General features: G+C 44.5%; 1 protein-coding gene across 2 annotated transcripts in view; it reads right to left on the reverse strand.

The window, feature by feature from the left end:
• Positions 1 to 4,588: 4,588 nt before the first annotated feature.
• LOC134948436 (ras-related protein Rab-7a-like) overlaps positions 4,589 to 20,802 on the reverse strand; it is a 35,435-nt gene continuing 19,221 nt past the window's right edge. For both annotated transcript variants that reach the window (XM_063936397.1, XM_063936396.1), the window contains 2 exons: positions 6,737 to 6,862; positions 4,589 to 4,797 (listed from right to left, as the gene is read on the reverse strand). In XM_063936397.1, the coding sequence (XP_063792467.1) occupies positions 4,711 to 4,797; positions 6,737 to 6,862 (213 nt within the window). In that variant the 3' untranslated portion in view covers positions 4,589 to 4,710. The remainder of the gene's footprint in view (positions 4,798 to 6,736; positions 6,863 to 20,802) is intronic.

The raw sequence follows: 20,802 nt of genomic DNA on the forward strand, positions 1-20,802 counted from the left end.
ACTTGATAAATGCCAGCTGGAAGCTCATTGGTTATGGCAGAGGTTCCCAAACGCGGTCCTCAAGGCATCCCAACAGTCCAGGTTTTAAATGTATCCATGCTTGGCTACAGGTGACTTATTTAGCACCTCCGTCAATTTATTTTAACCATCTGTGCTGAGCCGTGGATATACCTAAATCTTGGACTGTTAGGGTGCCTTGAAGACCACGCTTGGGAACATCTGGGTTATGGGCAACTAGTCTACTTCTCCAGTCTTAAAAGTTTGCTACAATTCCCCATTAGGCTGCTCTTAACAGCCCAAATTCACACACGTCTCACTTTTATACCAATAATCCTAAACATTATGTATTCTCTTATAAATCTGGCAGACACTGCTGCCCATGGGGCGTATTGTGGGTATAGGAGCTAGCACTTGGTAAAATTCTCTGGTATAAAGCTTCTCCCCTCAAGCCTTTACATAGTTTAAAATAATCTTATTCCTCAGACTGAGATGTTTTGGGTCAGGGCCATTGGGCTAAGATTTAGCCTTCCAACCGCCAGTCACCCGATACCAACCCTTTTCCAATGCTCCCTCATTTTTTCAAGTAAATCACCAAGGAATTCCAATGATCCTTGTAGCCACGCTCTTGACAAACAGTGGGGCAGATGAATTAAGCCTGGAGAAGGCATAAGGAAGTGATAAACCAGTGATAAATGCACCAGCCAAACAGCTCCAATATGTAAATTAACAGTTAGGAGCTGGTGCATTTATCACCTTGCACTTATCACTGGTTTATCACTTCCATATGCCGTCTCCAGGCTTAATACATCTGCCCCAGGGTTTGGTACTCCCATGTACTAAAGATGGCGGCTGGCCTAAAACTGTCTGCTATCAGAGGGTCTAATTCGCTGTCCGAAGACTTGTTGCCTAAATTTGATGGCATGGCTCATGTGGAAAATAAAACCCAGAAGAGTTTCTCTGATACAGTGATTCACACCATAACCAGATATAGGAAGCAGCTATCCTCAGACAATTATCATCATAGAGTCTGGAAAATCAAGTTTTTCTTCATCTTTTTCTTTGGCCCGGTTGCTTCCTTTCCTCCAGGCAAGTCTAGGATCACACAAAGTGCAGGTGTCAGCATGGTCAATATGCTTTCAGAGTTGACTGTCTCTGATCATGGCGGTTAAGTTGTTTTTACATGGGTTTTACATTCAGCCTTCATGTGTTCATCCTATAGTGTCATGTGATCTTTTAAGCTTGTTTTATTAACTCTTCACCTACCAGCATTTAAACCCTTGGATAGGGCAGAGTTAACAGTTTTTGACTCTGGCAAGTCTCCATTTTAAGTGAAACACAATAATAGGCCACCCACCTCATCAAAGCCATCCAGCTCTCATCCTCACTGCTCCATGCTCACGGTCTACCCCATCTGTCCCCCCTGTCTGTCTGCCTCTCCCATTTAGACTATAAACTCTCACAAACAGGAACTTCTTCCCTCATGTGCTTTTCCTTCCCTACTTATAACTATCTTCTACTCCAGAGGTTCTCAAACGTGGCCCTCTAGGCATCCCAATGGTCCAGGCGTTAAGTATATCCATACTTGGCCACAGGTGACTTAATTAGCACCTCAGTCAAGTTGATTTAATCATCTGTGCTGAGTCATGGATACACTTGAAACCTGGGCCATTGGGGTGCCTTCAGGACTGTGTTTGAGAATCTCTGATCTACTCCATACTCCCTGTAATGGCACCTAACCCATACTTTCATATGACGCTTGATGTAGCAATGTTTATAAACATTAGCAATATAACCTGATAGGATGGTCAATATACTGAAGACTGACTTTTACTAGAGCTTTCTCTTACGTCCTAGGGGATACTGGGAATCCATTTAGTGCCATGGGGTATAGACGGGTCCACTAGGAGCCACTCGCACTATAGAAGTTTGATCATGTGTGCTGGCTCCTCCCTCTATGCCCCTCCTACCAGTCTCAGTTTAGAAAATGTGCCCGGAGGAGCCAGTCATGTCTCTGGAAGCTCCTGAAGAGTTTTCTACATTTATTTTTAAAGAGAGCAGACAATATTCTGCGGTGGAATTTCATCTGGGACGTTTCCTGCTTTTTCTGCAGTCGGGAGTTGACATGGGCCTAAGCCTAGGCTCCATTAAAGTTCAGATTTCGGCCTTGTCTATTTTCTTTCAGAAACAATTGGCTTCTCTCCCTGAGATCCAGACATTCTTAAAAGGTGTTCTGTACTTACAGCCTCCCTTTGTGTCTCCTACAGCACTTTGGGATCTCAATTTGGTACTGCAGTTCCTTCAATCAGACTGGTTTGAACCATTGGAAGAGGTAGACGTAAAGTACCTTATGTGGAAGACCGTCACACTGTTGGCCTTGGCTTCAGCAAGACGTGTGTCGGAGCTGGGGGCGTTGTCTCACAAAAGCCCTTATTTAATTTTCCAGGACAGAGCTGAACTCAGGACTCATCAGCAATTTCTTCCTAAGGTGGTGTCCGCGTTTCACATCAACCAACCTATTGTGGTTCCGGCTGTTGCAGACGCCTCTGCTACTTCAAAGTCTTTGGATGATGTGAGGGCTTTGAAGGTCTATGTGAAGAGAACAGCACATCCCAGAAAATCGAACTCGCTGTTCGTTCTTTATGATCCCAATAAAATTGGGTGTCCTGCTTCGAAGCATGACACTGCACGCTGGATCAGGCTTACTATCCAACATGCTTATTCCATGGCAGGTTTGCCGATTCTGAAATCTGTTCAAGCACACTCGACTTAGTGGGTTCCTCTTGGGCGGCTGCCCGGGGTGTCTTGGCTTTACAGCTCTGCCGAGCGGTTACTTGGTCGGGGTCGAACACGTTTGCTAAGTTTTACAAGTTCGATACTTTGGCCTCTGAGGACCGTCAGTTTAGTCAATCAGTTCTGCAGGAAACTCAGCACTCTCCCACCCGGTTTGATAGCTTTGGTACTTCCCCATGGTACTAAATGGATTCCCAGTATCCCCTAGGCTGTAAGAGAAAGTAGGATTTTAATTACGTACCGGTAAATCCTTTTCGCGTAGTCCGTAGGGGATACTGGGCGCCCGCCCGGTGCTTCGTTCTTCCTGCTCTGTTACTTGGTTCAGTAATGTTGTTTGGTTCAGCTGTTGCTGGTCCTGCTTGCAAGTTTAGTTAGCATGGCTTTCCTCTTGTTCGGGTTGTGCTGGTTCAAATTCTCCCCACTTTCCTTTTCTATATACTCTCAAAGTATGCCTGTCTCCTCGGGCACAGTTTCCTAGACTGAGTCTGGTAGGAGGGGCACAGAGGGAGGAGCAAGCACACACAATCAAACTTCTATAGTGCCCATCGCTCCTAGTAAACCCGTCTTTACCCCATGGCACTAAATGGATTCCCAATATCCCCTACGGACTACGAGAAAAGGATTTACCGGTAGGTAATTAAAATCCTATTTTATGATGCTAAGAAGAGAGGTTGGCCAGCATTTAAGCAGACAATAACTAGATGGTTTACGTCCATGATTTAGCAAGTACATCTGGGAGCTGGACAACAAGTTTCAGCACACTCCACTTGTTCGGTTGGGACTTTGTGGGTGGAGCGGCATGGGGCTTCCATAGAGCATTTATATAGATTTGATACATGCTCCCCATATCATACATTTACTGTATTCTACCGATCTCATGAGTTTGCATCCAAAGATGCTGATTTTAGATGAACACTATTGCACTGTTATCAAGTCTGAGCTTACCCTCCCCTAGGGGTAGCTTTGAAACGTCCCCATTGTCATTCGTGCACCCCAGACAGATGAGAGAGAGAACAGGAGTTTTGATACTTCCTGTGAGATCCCATTCTCTGAGTCCATCAGGGGGGTGGGGGGGGAGGACTGTTAGTTTTGTAAGAGTGACGTAGCTTCTGTCATATTCTTGTTCAAACCTATCCTTTGGGCTCTGTAAATTAAAACCGAGGAATCTTTATACCTGCAAATTTTAACCAGTTAAGTGCCAGCTCCTATACCTTTAGTACGGGATCCTGACTACATCCCCCCAGTACGCCCTAGGACAGTGGTTCACAAACTTCTTTGAATCACAGCAACCCTAGAATATTAGACTTTTTTTTTCACGGCACCCCTAGGCAAAACTTTTCTTATTGATAAGTTTAGAAAATTACATTAAATTAAGTAAAATTAGTTTCACATATGTGGTCAGGGACAAGATTTGCTTATGTTTGTCCACATATTTTATGACTGGCAGTCACAGCACTGGTTCGGCTATTTGGTTGGGTCCCGGACCGCCAATCCATGGCACCCAGTTTGGGAACCAAATGCCCGAGTCATGATAATTAAATCAACCAAACCGTTTACTCCGGTCTGCACTGAATGCTGCATCAATGCTTCCTAAATAAGATCTTATTCATATTTAATTTTCCGGAATTTGGATATCGCAGAATCTTCACTGTAACATTTGACATGACAGTCGGCAAAGGGAAAGGTTTTTCAGTAGAGGGAAAAAAATAAATAACTTAATTTGTTCATTAGTTTGTAGTAGATCCATTCCATGACAAACCGATTAGAAATATTTGCATCAACGCCCATACTTCAGGTGTAAGTTGCCCAGGATTGTGTTTATACTTGCAGCGAGCCAGAGTCTGTGGCAGCAAACATAAGACAAATCGATCTAGACTGATGAACACAACCAGTTAGGGGTGAAGTGATGTATGTACAACGTTAACATTCACACTTTTGCTTTTTGCGGTCTTCCTTTTCTAATAAGGTCACAGAGTCGCCATCAAAATTTTGTCCTGGTTCTTCATGCTGTAAAACAAGGCAAACATTGGGTACACTTAGCATAAGCAAAGTTATAGTACATTGTACTGTTCATCTACAGCAGTGTCATACAGAGCTACTCGGTACTACCTAGAATTTTCCACAGGTCATTTCAGGGTTGAGCTTTTAGCTTTGGGCTCCAACTTGCTTCCATATGTATACATACAATAAAAAGCTAACGCTGCTCCTCACCTCTATGGTGGGAATTCAAGAGTTTTGCATGCCAGCGGCCAGTAGATGGCGCATGACAGAGCAAATCAAATGCTGCTCTGTTTTTGAGGGAAACGGGGCCACCAAATTCAACAGGATTTGGCCCAGTTTCCGACCATCTCAGTACGACATAAAAAAATGTCGGACTGAGATGAGCGACCTTAGTGGAGGAGAGGGGGGAGAGCCGCGGGCAGCCAGACGGGGGGAGAGCAGCACTGGAGGATGTCATAGCCGCAAGACCTTGCTTGCTGGAGCCGGGTGGACGCTGCCGTGGTGAGCGGCGGCTGTGATGCGGGACAGGGAGCAGAGGGACGTGGAGACATGAGACGGGGGAGCGGGGCGGTGGGCTGCAGAGCACTACCTCTGATGGGCACCCACCCGGCCAGGCTCCCGGCAGCGCACCTCGGCTGCCGCCTGACAGGTCCCCCCCCCCGGCTGCCGCCTAACATGGTCCCCCCCGGCTGCCGCCTGACAGGTTCCCCCCCGGCTGCCACCTGACAGGTTCCCCCCCGGCTGCCGCCTGACAGGCTCCCCCCCCCCCCCGGCTGCTGCAGTTACCTCTCCCTGGCCGCCGCTGACGGGGAGAGGCAGAGAGACAGGGGGGAGGAGACGGGGGAGAGCCGTGGGCGGACGGGGGTGAGCAGCGGCTATATAGCCGCTGCTGTAGCGCTGCTCTCCCCGTCTGCCCACGGCTCTAAGCTAATGCATCTCAATACGACTTTTTTTAAAGTCGAATTGATAATGCATTGAATAGCCCAGGTCGGATCCATTCCGACAAATGAACGTTGGAATGGATCAGACTTCAATTGAATATACCCCATCATTTAATCTAATCTAATCTATCTATCTATCTATCTATCTATCTATCTATAACACAATAAATACATCTATAAACAGTTTTGTGCCCATCCTATGACAGATCAGTCCCTTCTATACGTAAAGTTTTTAGGTTCTTTGCACACTGAGCCACATTTGCCTAAGGGTACATACATTTTATGTATTAAATAGACACCTTGACCTACTCTCACAATCCCCCCCCTCCCTTATACACACACACACACACACACACACACACACACACACACACACACACACTATCTCTCTCTCTCTCTCCAGTTAGGGCATGTATTGTGGGTGAACCAGCATTACAAAATGGCCTTGGAAAGATGTATTTTGTTTTTAGTGCCAATATCCTGGAGGGGGCTCGGTATCCCCCTGGTCTCACTGTATTTGAAGGGGGGGGGGGGGGGGGGGGAGAGAAGATTTAATATAATTGCACAAATCTTGTTATTCCACCGTTCACCCCATGTCTCTGTAGGTTCTCTGACAGTCCAAAAACTGTCGGACATGAATGATTAGAACTTTTTTTTCGCCAACACTGTGTAATAGGCTGGTGCAATATAAAAGGCTAACTATAATAATAAAAGCAACATTCACACTCCTTTAAAATAAATGATGTAGGGATTATTAAAAGGGTATTTTTCCCCTCATTGTTGATAAACCCAAAATGATTCTGGTATGCTATAAAAACACCGGTATAATGAATTTAGAGTATAAATTATTGTAAAAACAACCAACAAAAGAAGTGGCATTTTCTTTAGTTTCATGTTTGTGTGTCGGAGGCTTTATTTGTACATTGCTTCCCCACAGAATGTGTTCAGACCTTTTTTCCAGTGCAGCTTCTTAATAAAATACAGTGTGTTTTATTGGTACTTACATATTTCAAGGCTAGTTTGATGGCTCCCAGGAATGCTTCCTCGACATTCATTGCCTCCTTGGCGCTGGTCTCATAGTATTCTGCATTGCATGTTTTGCACCATGCTAGTGCCTGACGAGGGAGAACCTGCAACAAAGCAAATTGGTGCATATTCAATATAGCTGTAGAAATACTGTATCTAACAAGGACAGTAAACTGCATTGCCCCTCTCACTTTATGGAAAGTAAAGAACTCCACATAAAACATTTTGTCCATAAATTATTTTTTATTTTATTTTTTTAAATATTGAAATATAAGCAATCAAGAACATCAAAGCAGAGAAAAAATAATGCAAACTAACAAACCAACAACATCTTCTTAAAAGAAAGGAAGGGATTCAATAAACCGCTATTACTTTTTGTGCGTGCGTGCGGGCGGGGGGTGGGGGGGGTTGGAACAGGCTTTCACAATTTTATTGGCCTATTTTTTTTTTGGGCAGTTCAAGTAATAACCTTTTTTTTACACAAGAATTTACCTTTTTTTGTACGAAAAAACACACAGGATCCGGGATAAATTCCCATGTGTTTTCCTGATCGCGGTCGCGAATAAACGACACTTATCTGGGATTTTGTATTTCCTGACTCCAGGCCGGTGACACGTTTATCCCACAACTGAATTACCCCCGGGGGATCAATTGGATCAATCAATTTGACTAATTGAATTGCCCCTTAGTCTCATTTTAATCATTACCTATAATAGGTGACCTCAACCAATGCTTTGTGATTATATATTCAAATTGACCAGAGTTGTATAATTGTGCGTGGACAACTAGAATACACATTGTTTTGTTTAAATATAGTATATAAAGAACTTGATTCTAGAATATATAGCTATCACTAATGCACACTGAGTGAGAAATAACACTACATAATAATCAGATAATAGAGATCTTAGTTGCGTATATCTGCAGATATAGGGTTAAGTCCCCAGGCCAAAAGGCAAGGCGTCTCTGTCACTGGGGGTCCCTAATACTAGGTGTGGGTCCGGGGTGTCCGCTTTAAATTTCGAGGCAAAACTGACCCCCAAAAATCTGCACTTTTACAAACTCATGCTCTATATCACTCCCCACTTAGAACCCGAATGGTAACATTCTAGAATCAGCAGTTAACGATATCCTAAAAAATATATAAAATAACATGGGTCACTTTATGTTTTATACAGGTGAAACTCAGAAAATTAGAATATCGTGCAAAAGTTCATTTATTTCAGTAATTTAACCTAAAAGGGGAAACTAATATATTATACAGACTCATTACATGCAAAGTGAGATATTTCAAGTCTTTATTTGTTATAGTTTTGATGATTGTGGCTTACAGCTTAAGAAAACCCCAAATCCAAAATCTCACAATTAGAATATTACATAAAATCAATAAAAAAAGGATTTTAAATACAGAAATGTCGGCCCTCTGAAAAGCATAATCATGCATATGTACTCCAGTACTTGGTTTGGGCCCCTTTTGCATAAATTACTATCTCAATGCGGCGTGGCATGGATTCTATCAGTCTATCAGGTCCGGCGAGTTTGCTGGCCAATCCAGCACAGTGATCCCAGTCACTGAACCGGGTTTTGGTACTTTTGGCAGTGTGGGCGGTCTCATGTCTCATCTTTCTCTTGGCAATGCCCCATAGATTTTTTTGGCAGTGTGGGCAGGTGCCAAGTCCTGTTGGAACACGAAGTCAGCATCTCCATAAAACTTGTCTGCTGAAGGAAGCATGAAGTGCTCTAAAATGTCCTGGTAGACGGCTGCATTGACTCTGGACTTCGTAAAACATAGTGGACCAACACCAGCAGATGACATGGCTCACCAATTCAACACAGACTATGGAAATTTCACACTGGACTTCCAGCATTTTGGATTGTGTGCCTCTCCATTCCAAAATGATAACAAATAAAGACTTGAAATATCTCACTTTGCATGTAATGAGTCAATATAATATTAGTTTCACCTTTTAAGTTGAATTACTGAAATAAATTAACTTTATCTCTCTCCAAGGCTTGATACATCTCAACCCCCACCACCACCACCCCCTAACCTCACCCCTGCTCGAGAGGATGAAACATGGATGGATGCCTGAACTTCAGAGGGTCACTGATCTCCCTTCCATCTCTGTAATTGGCATTGCATGTGTGGGGAAGTTGTTCAGTGAAACAGTTTATTACTGCATGCTGTCTGGTGTTTACCTCCTTTGACCATTTGGCCATTGTGGACAGGTGTACTATATCTTTACATTTAGTGAGGTGTAATCGTGGTGTAAAGGACAGAGTGTGATTCCTGATTAGTGAAAAAACAAAAAAACAAACACTGAACAACATCACCAAACAGGTAATTTCAACTTTAAACTTGACATTTATTTTGTACTGTCTGGACATGGCTACTAATAACAGATGCACAGACAAAATTCTTAAAGCTATGTGTGCAAATGCTAGGAGCTTAGGAGACAAAATTCCAGAGCTAATTGCAATAATGCCAAGGGATAACCTGGATATTGTCGCAATTACTGAGTCATGGTGCAATGAGAATCATGACTGGAACATAGCTATACCAGGATACAATTTATTTAGGAAGGATAGAATGGGAAGAATAGGAGGAGGGGTAGCAATGTATGTGAAAAAAAGCATAAATGCTACTTTAATACAAAATGTTGAGGACAAAACTGAGGCCCTTTGGGTCACCACAGAAACCGGGGAGAAGGAAATTATTCGTATTGGGATGATCTATAGACCACCAGGCCAGGGGCAGGATTTGGACAGGAACCTATTGTTGGACATCTCTAAAATGGCTTTAAAGGGAGAAGTTATAATCATGGGAGACTTTAATTTACCTGATGTAAATTGGGAGGGGTCCTTTGCAAGTTCAGCTACAAGTGGCAAATTTCTAAATTCCTTACAGGGAGCATCTCTCAAGCAATTGGTGAGGGAGCCCACTCGCAAAGACTCAATACTAGATTTAATTCTTACAAATGGTGATAGGATATCAGACATATATGTGGGTGAGCACCTGGGATCCAGTGATCATCAAGCAGTATGGTTTAGTATAAAGACAGGATCCAACTCCTGTCACACAAAAACAAAGGTGTTGGATTTTAGAAATGCTGACTTCGCAAAAATGGGGAGATGTTTAAGTGATTCATTGGCGGACTGGAGGAACCTGGAAGGGGTGCAGGAGAGGTGGGAAAAACTGAAAAGTGCAATACTAAGGGCAACAGGCCTTTGTATCAAAAGGTTTAGGAAAAGCACCAGGAAAAGGAAGCCAGTGTGGTTCACAAAAGAAGTATCAACTAGTGTGCAAGCAAAAAAGATGGCTTTTAGGAAATACAAACAGACTCAAAATAATAACGACAAAGAGGTGTATCTTGACAGAAGGAAGGATGCTAAGAAAGTGATCAGACGTGCAAAGGCAGAAGCCGAGGAGAAAATGGCCCAGTCAGTATATAAAGGGGGCAAAATCTTTTTTAAGTATATAAATGAAAGGAGAAAATCAAATGTAAGAATAATAAGACTTAAGAGAGTGAGAATTTGGTGGAGGGAGACAAGGCAATAGCAGATCACCTAAATCATTATTTTTGCTCAGTATTTACTACAGAAGGAGAAGGGAAGGGGCCAGAGTTAAGTTGCAAGGACATTCATAAAAATAAGGTAGATGAAAGTACATTTACAGAGGAGAAGGTCCTAACTGAACTTTCAAAACTAAAAGTGGATAAATCAATGGGGCCAGATGGAATACACCCAAGGATACTAAAAGAGCTAAAAGATGTGCTGGTGGCACCATTAACAGAATTATTTAACCAGTCACTAAATACAGGTGCCATTCCAGAGGACTGGAAAAGAGCAAATGTAGTTCCACTGTACAAAAGTGGAAGCAAGGAAGAAGCAAGTAACTACAGACCAGTAAGACTTATATCAGTAGTAGGGAAAGTAATGGAAAAACTACTAAAAGAAAGAGTTGTGGAATATCTTAAATCAAACAACTTACAGGATCCAAAACAGCATGGATTTACTGGTGGGAGATCATGCCAAACAAATCAGCACACTTGGACCCTTTACTGACCCAAATGGAGCTTCAGAAATTTGCCACTAGCATCTGCACAAAAGATAGAAAAGACTTTCCAGTTGGAAAGTGCAGGGGCACAAAAAATAACAGGAGTAGACACAGAAACTTCTGTTGTACAGAAAATAATACAACACAATCTTACTTTTAAACCTGAGCCAATAATTAGGATGATAAACATTCCTTTCAAAGGGCGCTCCGGAAAAGGGGGCGTGGCCACTCAAAAGGGGGCGTGTCCTTCAGTGTAGTTTACCACACCATATACCCCTTATACACATTATGCACCACAATAGTAGGACCCCTTATACTATCTAGTACTGGGGCCTCTTTCACATTATACCACACAGTATGAGCCGAAATTCACATTATAGCACACGGAATGAGCCGAAATTCACATTATAGCACACGGAATGAGCAGAAATTCACATTATAGCACACGGAATGAGCAGAAATTCACATTATAGCACACGGAATGAGCAGAAATTCACATTATAGCACACGGAATGAGCCGAAATAATGCTGGTACCCCAGGTGTAAGCACACCATTGTTCTGGTCCATATTTCTAACAGAGTGTCTTTGAGTAGCTACTGCATGTGGCTGAAAGTCACTTTCCCTCTGTAAGAGTTACCCTGTGGTGGCATATAATCATCTGAACAGTTAATCAGTCCTCTGAAACATAGGGGAATTGTATGTGCCCCTGGTCCATTGACCTGCGGTGTGTTCAGTGGTTATAATGCATCTCTAAATAGGGATTATTCCCTATGGAGTTAGGAAGGTTTGCACAAAAGTGTAGGGGATGGACCATGTGCCAGTACCCTCATCCTACTGCTACACATGGTCATATACAGTATATACAACATAAGCATGATATATAGGCACGTTATGATGAAAACATATGCACACATAAATAATTTTGTGCAATCTAAAATGTACAGTTGGCAATAGCAATACTCATAACATTGTGGTACTGGGGCCCTACCAGCAAAGGGCATCAAAACTATAAAGAAAGCGTGGCAGTACCTGCCCATGGAATGAGTAGGGAAAAAGCGGTGCACCTAACCCGGGCGAGCAAAGGAGCAGGAGACGGTGTACGTGCTGCTGCAGTCGGAAACTCGGAGGAGCGCAGGCAGAAACGTGCGGAAGCGTCTAATAATGCTTGTCCCGCCCACGCCTTTCACTCTCGGGTCACCTTGGTCGCGTCATGACGTCCCTGTACAAATGATGTGCCGTACACTATGCGCCCCGCCCACGCTGCTCATACTCACGCCGTCCACTATGCGCTCAATTCCCCCCGCCCACGCTGCTCATACTCACTGCTCGGGCGCGCGGCGCGTCATGACGCCACTATGCAAATGACGCGGCCGCTAAGCACAGTGAGACGGTGCTGCTGGCCCACAAATGAATGCACAAATCGTCCCACCGGGGCATCGGCCGTTCTGGCATGTGCCAGAAGTGCCAGATGGCCAGTCCGGCCCTGGCTGAATAAGTCAGACCTGGAGCCAAATGTAATACTCTGCAAGTTGCCGCAAACAGGGATTGAGCGGCCAGATTTACAGTGCCGATTTTTGTATAAGTCAAAACCAACATGGTTTGGATCAAATTGTGCTTTTAGGCTTAAAATAGAACCACAGAAGCTTCCATAGCAGGGGCAGACAACATGCGGCCCTCCAGATGCTGTGGAACTTAAGATCCCAGCATGCCCTGCCACCATTTTAGCATGCCCTAACAGCAAGTCTGTGGTAGGGCTTGCTGGAATGTATAGTTCTACTGCAGCTGGTGTGTCACACGTTGATTACTCTGTTCTACAGCATCCATCGTATGCACTGCACCATCATACTATATTACTGTAGTATTATCTATGGACAGATCTCATGATGGCAGGAAGAAATGTATGGGTTTAGACTCTCTGTGGAAAGTAATGTGTAAACCACTGAGGATACTATGAAGATTGCATAGTGAAAGTTACTTTTTGAGGTTGGCTTCATGCAACAGCTACTTCTCTGCATGACTAGATCTCACGTGATAACACCAAAGAACAATTGATCGTTGTAACTGCACGTTAAATTAGACCTGCAATGAAACCACACTGAGGTCTCTAAAACGGTATCCGGACCCTAGGTCGACACCCATTAGGTCGACAGTGTATAGGTCAACACGGCCATTAGGCCGACATGACAAAAAGGCAATTAGTTTTTCAAATTTATTTTTTGGGGGACTTTTTCATACGTTACGATCCACGTGGACTACGATTGGGAACGGTAACCTGTACCGAGCGCAGCAGTAGCAGAGCAAGGCACCTTGCGAGCCATGCAAGGGGACGCGGTGCACTAATTGGGGTTCCCGGTCACTTGACGGAGAAAACGACACCATAAAAAACTCATGTCGAACTTTTTTCATGTTGTCCTTGTTCAAGTCGACCTAATGTCTGTGTCGACCTATCCACTGTCGACCAAATGGGTGTCGACCTAATTGCTGTCGACCTTGAGTCCCATACCCCTCTAAAACATAACAAGATTTTAGAATTCACAGGGGCCAATTCAATTGTGGTGTGCGCCCCCTGCTGGGTGTCTATAGCAATGGGCGTCTATTGGAGTTATTCACTTATTTTTCCGATAGACAGCCCATTAGCCGCATCCGTCAAATTTTTTGTCACAGCCTCATGAGGTGCAAGAAAAAAAAATGTGTTTCGAAACCCATAGTTTGGGTGTCCAATCAAGCTCTTTAAACTAGTTTAGCCGATTTGCATGGCTAAACCCGGAGCTGTCAGGCAACAATTGAATAGCTCCGATAGATTCCCAGCAGGGGGCGCACGCCACAACTGAATAGGCCCAATGGTGTCTCGACCCAGATGCTTAAAAAGCCCCAGTAGGCGATGTTTTCATGTGATCATTATTCAGCTACTGTAGATTAAAGCTATTTAAGCAAAAAATAATATCACTTGTTACGTCTACAAAAACCCAATAAACTAATAGTAATAATATTATCAGACGTCCATATGTTAATAGTGTACCAGCACTTTCACCTTCTTCATTTTGCTCTTCCCCCAGCTAACCCAAACCAAATAATTATTATGATAAAAATAATGTGCTGGAACTCAGACTTTCCACATTCGCTGAATGCCAGTATATTACATTGTATGCATGCCCCTACCCGCTAAATCCCCCCCCCCCCCCCCCCCCCTTCCCTCACTCCTGATACACTGACAGCAGGCGGAAACTGGGGGTGATACTGTCACCATCAACTTCCTCCTGCAGACAGTTGGGTGCGGTAACTAGTAGCTGGGGTAGAGGAGATATTGATATGGGGTTAAGACCGTGGAAAAACTGTAAAGCTGGGTAAGCACTAAGCAATTGGTACTGCCAACCTGATAAATACTCTGATCCACCGGAGCTATTATCAGAATGGTGCGTTCCTGAAGGCATGGGACACCTTTAGCCTGGTCTAGCACCCTGCCCCACCCACCCCTCACTGGTTTTAAATAGAGGGCCCAGCACTCTGACCTGCATATGTGGAATGAGCACACTGAGGTAAGACTCCTGCATTTGTTTACTATGGCAGTCAATATTGAGGGGGGATTCTCTGGGGTGTGGGGCTCTCTGGACCTGCCATGGCTGGGCGTCCCCGGGGCATTGCAATCTAACATTTATTTCAATACACTATGGCACTTATAGTTTGTTTTATATAAGTGTAACACTTTCACACCATTTTCTTTCACTCCTCACATTATTCACACATGCAGCAGTAGCTGCTCCTACCTATTTAACCCTTTATTTGTATCACTTATGCAATGCCCTAGAGATGTCTGGCTGGGTGGCTTTGGGGTGTCCTGCCCCCTGGACCTGAACCCCTGTAGTCAGTGTTAGGGACTTACCCAATGAGAGGCTACCTTGGTGCAGTGGGTAAGCTTATAGCCCCGGCCAGGATTATGCTAAATGTCTTCAGTTATTACAGGTTGAGCTAGTGTGAGACAGTGCACCTGCACCCTTTTTCCCCCTCTTGTATACTGTACTAAGTCTCAAGCAGAGTAGCACCTCATTACTTAATTATGTTGTGCAAACTAGGGCCCCCTTCCCTTTGTAACTGATTCTATGTATTTATACATATATCTGAAGGCATAAGACACCTTCAGCCTGGATGGTAATAGTGTATACCCAGTTTAAATTGCGTTGATGTCACTAATACCACTTTTACACCTGTGTCCCAAATCTCGGGTCAGACTCGGGACTGACCCCTTTCCACCACAGCTCCGACCCAGATTATTTCCGTGTTGGTGCCGTTTACACTGGAAGACTCCTGCTCCGCCCCCTGACATCACTGGCCCCACCCCTGTATCGGTGTCAGTGCTGCAGAAAGCAGTGTCCCCATGGATTTCTCCATGTTGTAATCTGGAACTGGGATGACCCGGTTTACCGTTTACTCTGTCCCTAAACCCAGGTCATTCCCAGGACCAACCCTACAAGCTAGCCGGGTTGGATTCCAGTGTAACTGGACCTGGATTAACACTTTCAAACTGAACCGTGACCCAGGTTATAACGGCAATAACCCGGGTTTTAGTGGCAGTGGAAAAGGGGTATTAGTTAACACAATATTTCAGTGTTTATGGAACTTTTAGATCTCTGTCCCTTGAATCAAAAAGGTTCTAACCTCATATGACAAATGCCCCTGCAAACATGACAGCTAGAGATGAGAAAATAATGTGTATCTGGAAGAGGTTAAAAAGAGAACTGACACAATTAATCCTTCATTCTTCTCCTCAAAGCTACAAAATTAGGGATTATCTTCAAGAATGTTGTTGGGTCACCTGCCTCTCTGCTGCGGAGAATGTCCCTTGCATTAGAGAATGTCTGAAAGGAATGAAAAGGGAATATGCCAGAGGTTCCAAAGCTGTGTCTAGTCACCCTGGGCTGCCTCGGATCATGTAGGGGTGCCTCGGGTTCTTGGTCCAGGACCAAATCAAATAGGGCAGTACGGACAATGTAACGGTTAGCATTACTGTCTCACAGCACTGAGGTCATGGGTTTCATTCCCACCATGGCCCTAACTGTGTGGAGTTTGTATATTCTCCCCGTACTTGCGTGGGTTTCCTCCGGGTACTCCGGTTTCCTCCCACAATCCAAAAATATACTGGTAGGTTAATTGGCATCTGAGAAAATTAACCCTAGTATGTCAGGCTTCCGTTCCCAACATTCCACAGAGACGGCACTGACTAAAGTGGTTAATGATTTGGTCACTACGAAGTCTAAAGGCCACTACTCACTACTTATTCTTCTAGATCTCTCTGCTGCATTTGACACTGTAGACCACTCTCTTCTCATACAGACACTACAATCCCTAGGTCTTAAAGACACAGCCCTTTCTTGGTTCCTATCGTACCTATCTAATCGCTCCTTCAGTGTTCGCTTCTCTGAATCTACCTCCTCTTCGCTACCTCTTTCAGTTGGAGTACCGCAAGGCTCAGTCTTGGGTCCTCTGTTTTTCTCTTTCTATACCTCATCTCTTGATAAACTAATCAGCTCTTTTGGTTTTCAGTATCATCTGTACGCAGATGATACTCAAATCTACCTATCCTCCCCTGACTTGTCCCTATTTGTACTGGACCGTGTCACTAAATGCCTTTCTGCCATCTCATCCTGGATGACATCTCGCCACCTCAAACTGAATATTTCAAAGACAGAGTTAATTATATTTCCACCGGCCAATAGTAGGTACCAACCTGATATCTCTATCACTGTTGAAAACTCGACTATCTACCCTACCCCACAAGCTCGCTGCCTAGGTGTCATCCTTGACTCTGATCTGTCCTTTGTTCCCCACATTCAATCTGTCTCAAGATCATGTTACATGCATCTAAAAAACATATCCAAAATACGACCATACCTTACACAAGACACTGCTAAAACTCTAATCCACGCTCTCATTATCTCCCGCATTGATTATTGCAATAGTCTCCTAACTGGTCTTCCCAAAACAAGACTCTCACCACTACAATCCATTCTGAATGCAGCGGCGAGGCTTATCTTCCTCGCTAGACGTTCATCGTCTGCAGATCCACTCTGTCAGTCCCTCCATTGGTTACCTGTACTCTACCGCATTCAATATAAAATACTTTTACTCACACACAAGACCATTAACCAAACTACACCAATGTACCTCACTTCGCTTATCACAAAATATCTCCCAACCCGACCTCTTCGTTCTTCACAAGATCTGCGTCTCTCATCCACACTCATTACTCGCTCCCACTCACGGCTGCAGGACTTTCATCGGGCTGCACCCACCCTGTGGAATGCCCTACCACACACAATAAGACTCTCCTCTAGTCTCCAAACCTTCAAGCGTTCCCTCAAAACTCACCTCTTTAGGCAAGCGTATCAAATTCCTGAACCGCCCACATAACTTTCATAAACCTTCCTATCAAATTACATCCACTCTTTACAGTCCACACATATCCTCACATGTCTTCTCATTCTATGCAATAGATAGCACCTTTCCTTGTGTACATATGACTATTTCCCTATAGATTGTAAGCTTACGAGCAGGGCCTTCCTACCTCTATGACTGTTATCACCCAGTTTGTTATTGTTATTTCAAATTGTAAAGCGCAACGGAATTTGCTGCACTATATAAGAAACTGTTAATAAATAAATAAATAAATAATAGTATGTGTGTGTGTATATGTGATAGGGAATATGGAGTGTAAACTCCACTGGGGCAGGGACTGATGTGAATGGGCAAATATTCTCTGTACAGCGCTGTGGAATATGTGTGCGCTATATAAATAACTGGTAATAAAATAATAATAATAATAAATTACTTATGGTGATTGGCAAAGCCAGTGCTAGTGGCTGCCAGTCATAAAACATGTGGACAATGAGAAGAACAACGGTACACCACCATATAACTGACCCTGAGGATGACAGGTAGGACAATTTACTTAATTTCATATTTTTGCTCTCAAAATGTATCAATAATAAACTTTTCTCCTAGGGCCTCAGTGAAAAAAATGCTGATACTCTAGGGCGCCGTGATTCAGGAAAGTTTGGGAACCACAGGAATATACAATAAAGAACCCGACAATCTGAAGAACCAGACGCCTGTGGAAGTTTCGCGAGGATGCTGCAAATTCATTTTTGAAGTGAAAAACAAGCGATTTTGTCTCCGTTCATATTTCTGTTTATATCTGTCTGTTATACAGAAGTTCATACTTTGGAGTAAAGAATAAACTACCCTGAGAACAGCAAAGCAATACAGACAGGGCTGTCTCAACAGCATTGTAGACCCTGGGCAAAGCAATGCACTGGGCCCCCTAACCACCCATTCATAGTTATATGCCCCTGCTGCGGTCCTGCACAGTCTCTCCACATGCTTCCATACAGTGAATGACTGAGAGCTCCAGCCATCCACCAATGAGCATGCTGCCAGCCAGTCACTGTCTGGCTGCAGGCTGGAAGGCAGGACGAGAATGCTGCCCTCTGATTGGTGGACAGTTGCAGCCATCCACCAATCAGCATGCTGCCAGCTATTTACTGCCTGGCTGCAGGCTGGGAGGTAGGTAGAGAATGCTGCACTCTGGTTGGTGGATAGCTGCAGCCTTCCACCAATCAGCATGCTGCCAGCCATTCACTGTCTGGATGCAGGCTGGGAGACAGATAGAGAGTGCTGCCTCGCTGCAAATTGTGTGACCACCACTCACCAATGCTCGTAGGCCCCTAGACCTGTGGGGCCCCGGGCAGTTGCTCAGTGTGCCTATACGTTAAGATGGCCCTGAATACAAATAGTGAGCCCTGTCTCCACCCCTGGCTCCTACTCTTGTACACGGGTGGTCTTCAGTATGCCGGCGGTCGGGCTCCCGGCGACCAGCATACCGGCGCCGGGAGCCCGACAGCCGGCATACTGACACTTATTCTCCCTCGTGGGGGTCCATGACCCCCCTGGAGGGAGAATAAAATCGCGCCACCGTGCCCGTAGCGCGGCGAGCGCAGCGAGCCCGCAAGGGGCTCATTTGCGCTCGCCACACTGTCGGTTAGCCGGCGGTCGGGCTCCCGGCGCCGGTATGCTGGTCGCCGGGAGCCCGACCGCCGGCATATCGTAGTGAACCCCTTGTACACAGTATACACCCTCTCAGGGCTCTGAGCTGCTATTTGCAGAAGTTGCAGGGCACATCAAATGACAATCCTGTAAAAAGATAGATGTGAACAAGATGTGTGTTTTAGTAAATGTTTGTTTGCAGAACAGTTAGGTCACGCTCTCACTATATATGTGCCACGTTGTAAATAGCAGAGCCAGGATACAGGAACAGAAGCCACACCATGCAATTTTAAAGAGATATTCACACTTGTTGCGTTACTTAATGTACACTATTTACCTGGCTTTTTAGTGTTTGCTGTCCCAAAGACCAGGTGTGTACCACATAAAATACTGTATTTGTGCTAAAACCTGTCCTTACACATCGCCAACACTGCGTCCTTTGTAGATCACCTTGTATTAGGGAATATAGTATTACATTGATTGGTGGATTCACATCACACTAATACCCCTTTTCCACCTACGAACACGGGTCGCAGCAGGGAGCCTGACACGGGTGCTACCCGGCTGCGGCCCGTGCTCAGCCCCTTTTCCCACTGCGTTCACCAACCCGGCATATTGCCGGTTTGGTGACGCGGCATGGGCGGTGCTGGGAGATCACATGATCTCCCAGCGCTGCCCTTCCATACAGTGTACACTACAACCCTACCCGGATCATTCCCGTGTCCTACCCAGGTATTTATCCGGGTAGGATTCACGGGTCACTTGATCCGGGTTGGAAAAGGGGGACACTTTTCCATTTGCAAAAAACACGGGTAAATGCGCACCCCCGTGCATTTACCCATGTTTTTTGAGCTAGTGGAAAAGGGGTATAAGTAACAGCACTCTGTGAGATGGGGCATGTTCTGGCAAGTATTAACTAGTACAGGGTTTCCCAAGCAGGGTCCTCAAGGCATCCTAACAATCCATGTTTTAAGGATATCCATACTTGTACACTGATGGTATAATTAAATGATGAGGTACTAATTAAGGGGTCTATTAACTAAGCCTCGGAGAGAAATAAAGTACCAGCCAATCAGCTCCTAATGGTCATGTTACAGTCTGTGTTTGAAAAATGACAGGAGCTGATTGGTTGGTACTTAATCTATCTCAACTTTATCTCTCTCCGAGGATTAGTATATAGCCCCTGAAATCACCTGTGCTTAAGCATACCTCCCAACATGACCCTCTCCAGGAGGGACAGAATGTTCTGCTCCTGCACTTCCCTCATAATTTATGATTGCCATCACCTGTGCGGAAACACCTTTCTTATCATAGTCTTCTTCAAAACATGTGCCAGCAATCATAAATTAAGAGAAATGTCCAGAAGCAGAGCATTTTGTCCATCTTGGAGAGGGTCATATTGGGAGGTATGGCTTAAGCACGGATATTCTTAAAACATGGACTGTTAAGATGTCTTGGGGATTGAGTTTGGAAACCAGTGGTATAGTATAGTATAAGTAGGCTTACCATACTATCCCTTTAAACCAGGACACTCATGTTTTTGTGGCTAGCTACCTCTCAAACTTGACTCTCAGGACCCCAAACAGTTCACATTTTCCCAGTCACCCAGCAGGTGCACAGGTGTAGTCATCATTCACTGACAGATTTTAAAAGATTAACAGGTGGAGCTGATTATTTCACTTGCGATTCTCTGAGGAGACATGAAAAACATGAACTGTTTCGGGTCCTGGGGACCAAGTTTGAGAACCAATGGTCTATTACAAAGTTTCCTAAACTCAGTCATTACAGTCCAGGTTTTAAGGATATCCATGGTTAAGCACAGCTGACTTAATTAGTACCTCAGTTAATTTGATTTAACCATCAGGACTCAAGCATAGAAATCCTTAAAACCTGAACTGTAATAGTGGAGTTTGGGATACTCTGGTCTAGTACTTTCAATCTGAAATGCT

The sequence above is a fragment of the Pseudophryne corroboree genome, chromosome 8 (assembly GCF_028390025.1).
Source record: "Pseudophryne corroboree isolate aPseCor3 chromosome 8, aPseCor3.hap2, whole genome shotgun sequence".
NCBI lineage: Eukaryota > Metazoa > Chordata > Amphibia > Anura > Myobatrachidae > Pseudophryne > Pseudophryne corroboree.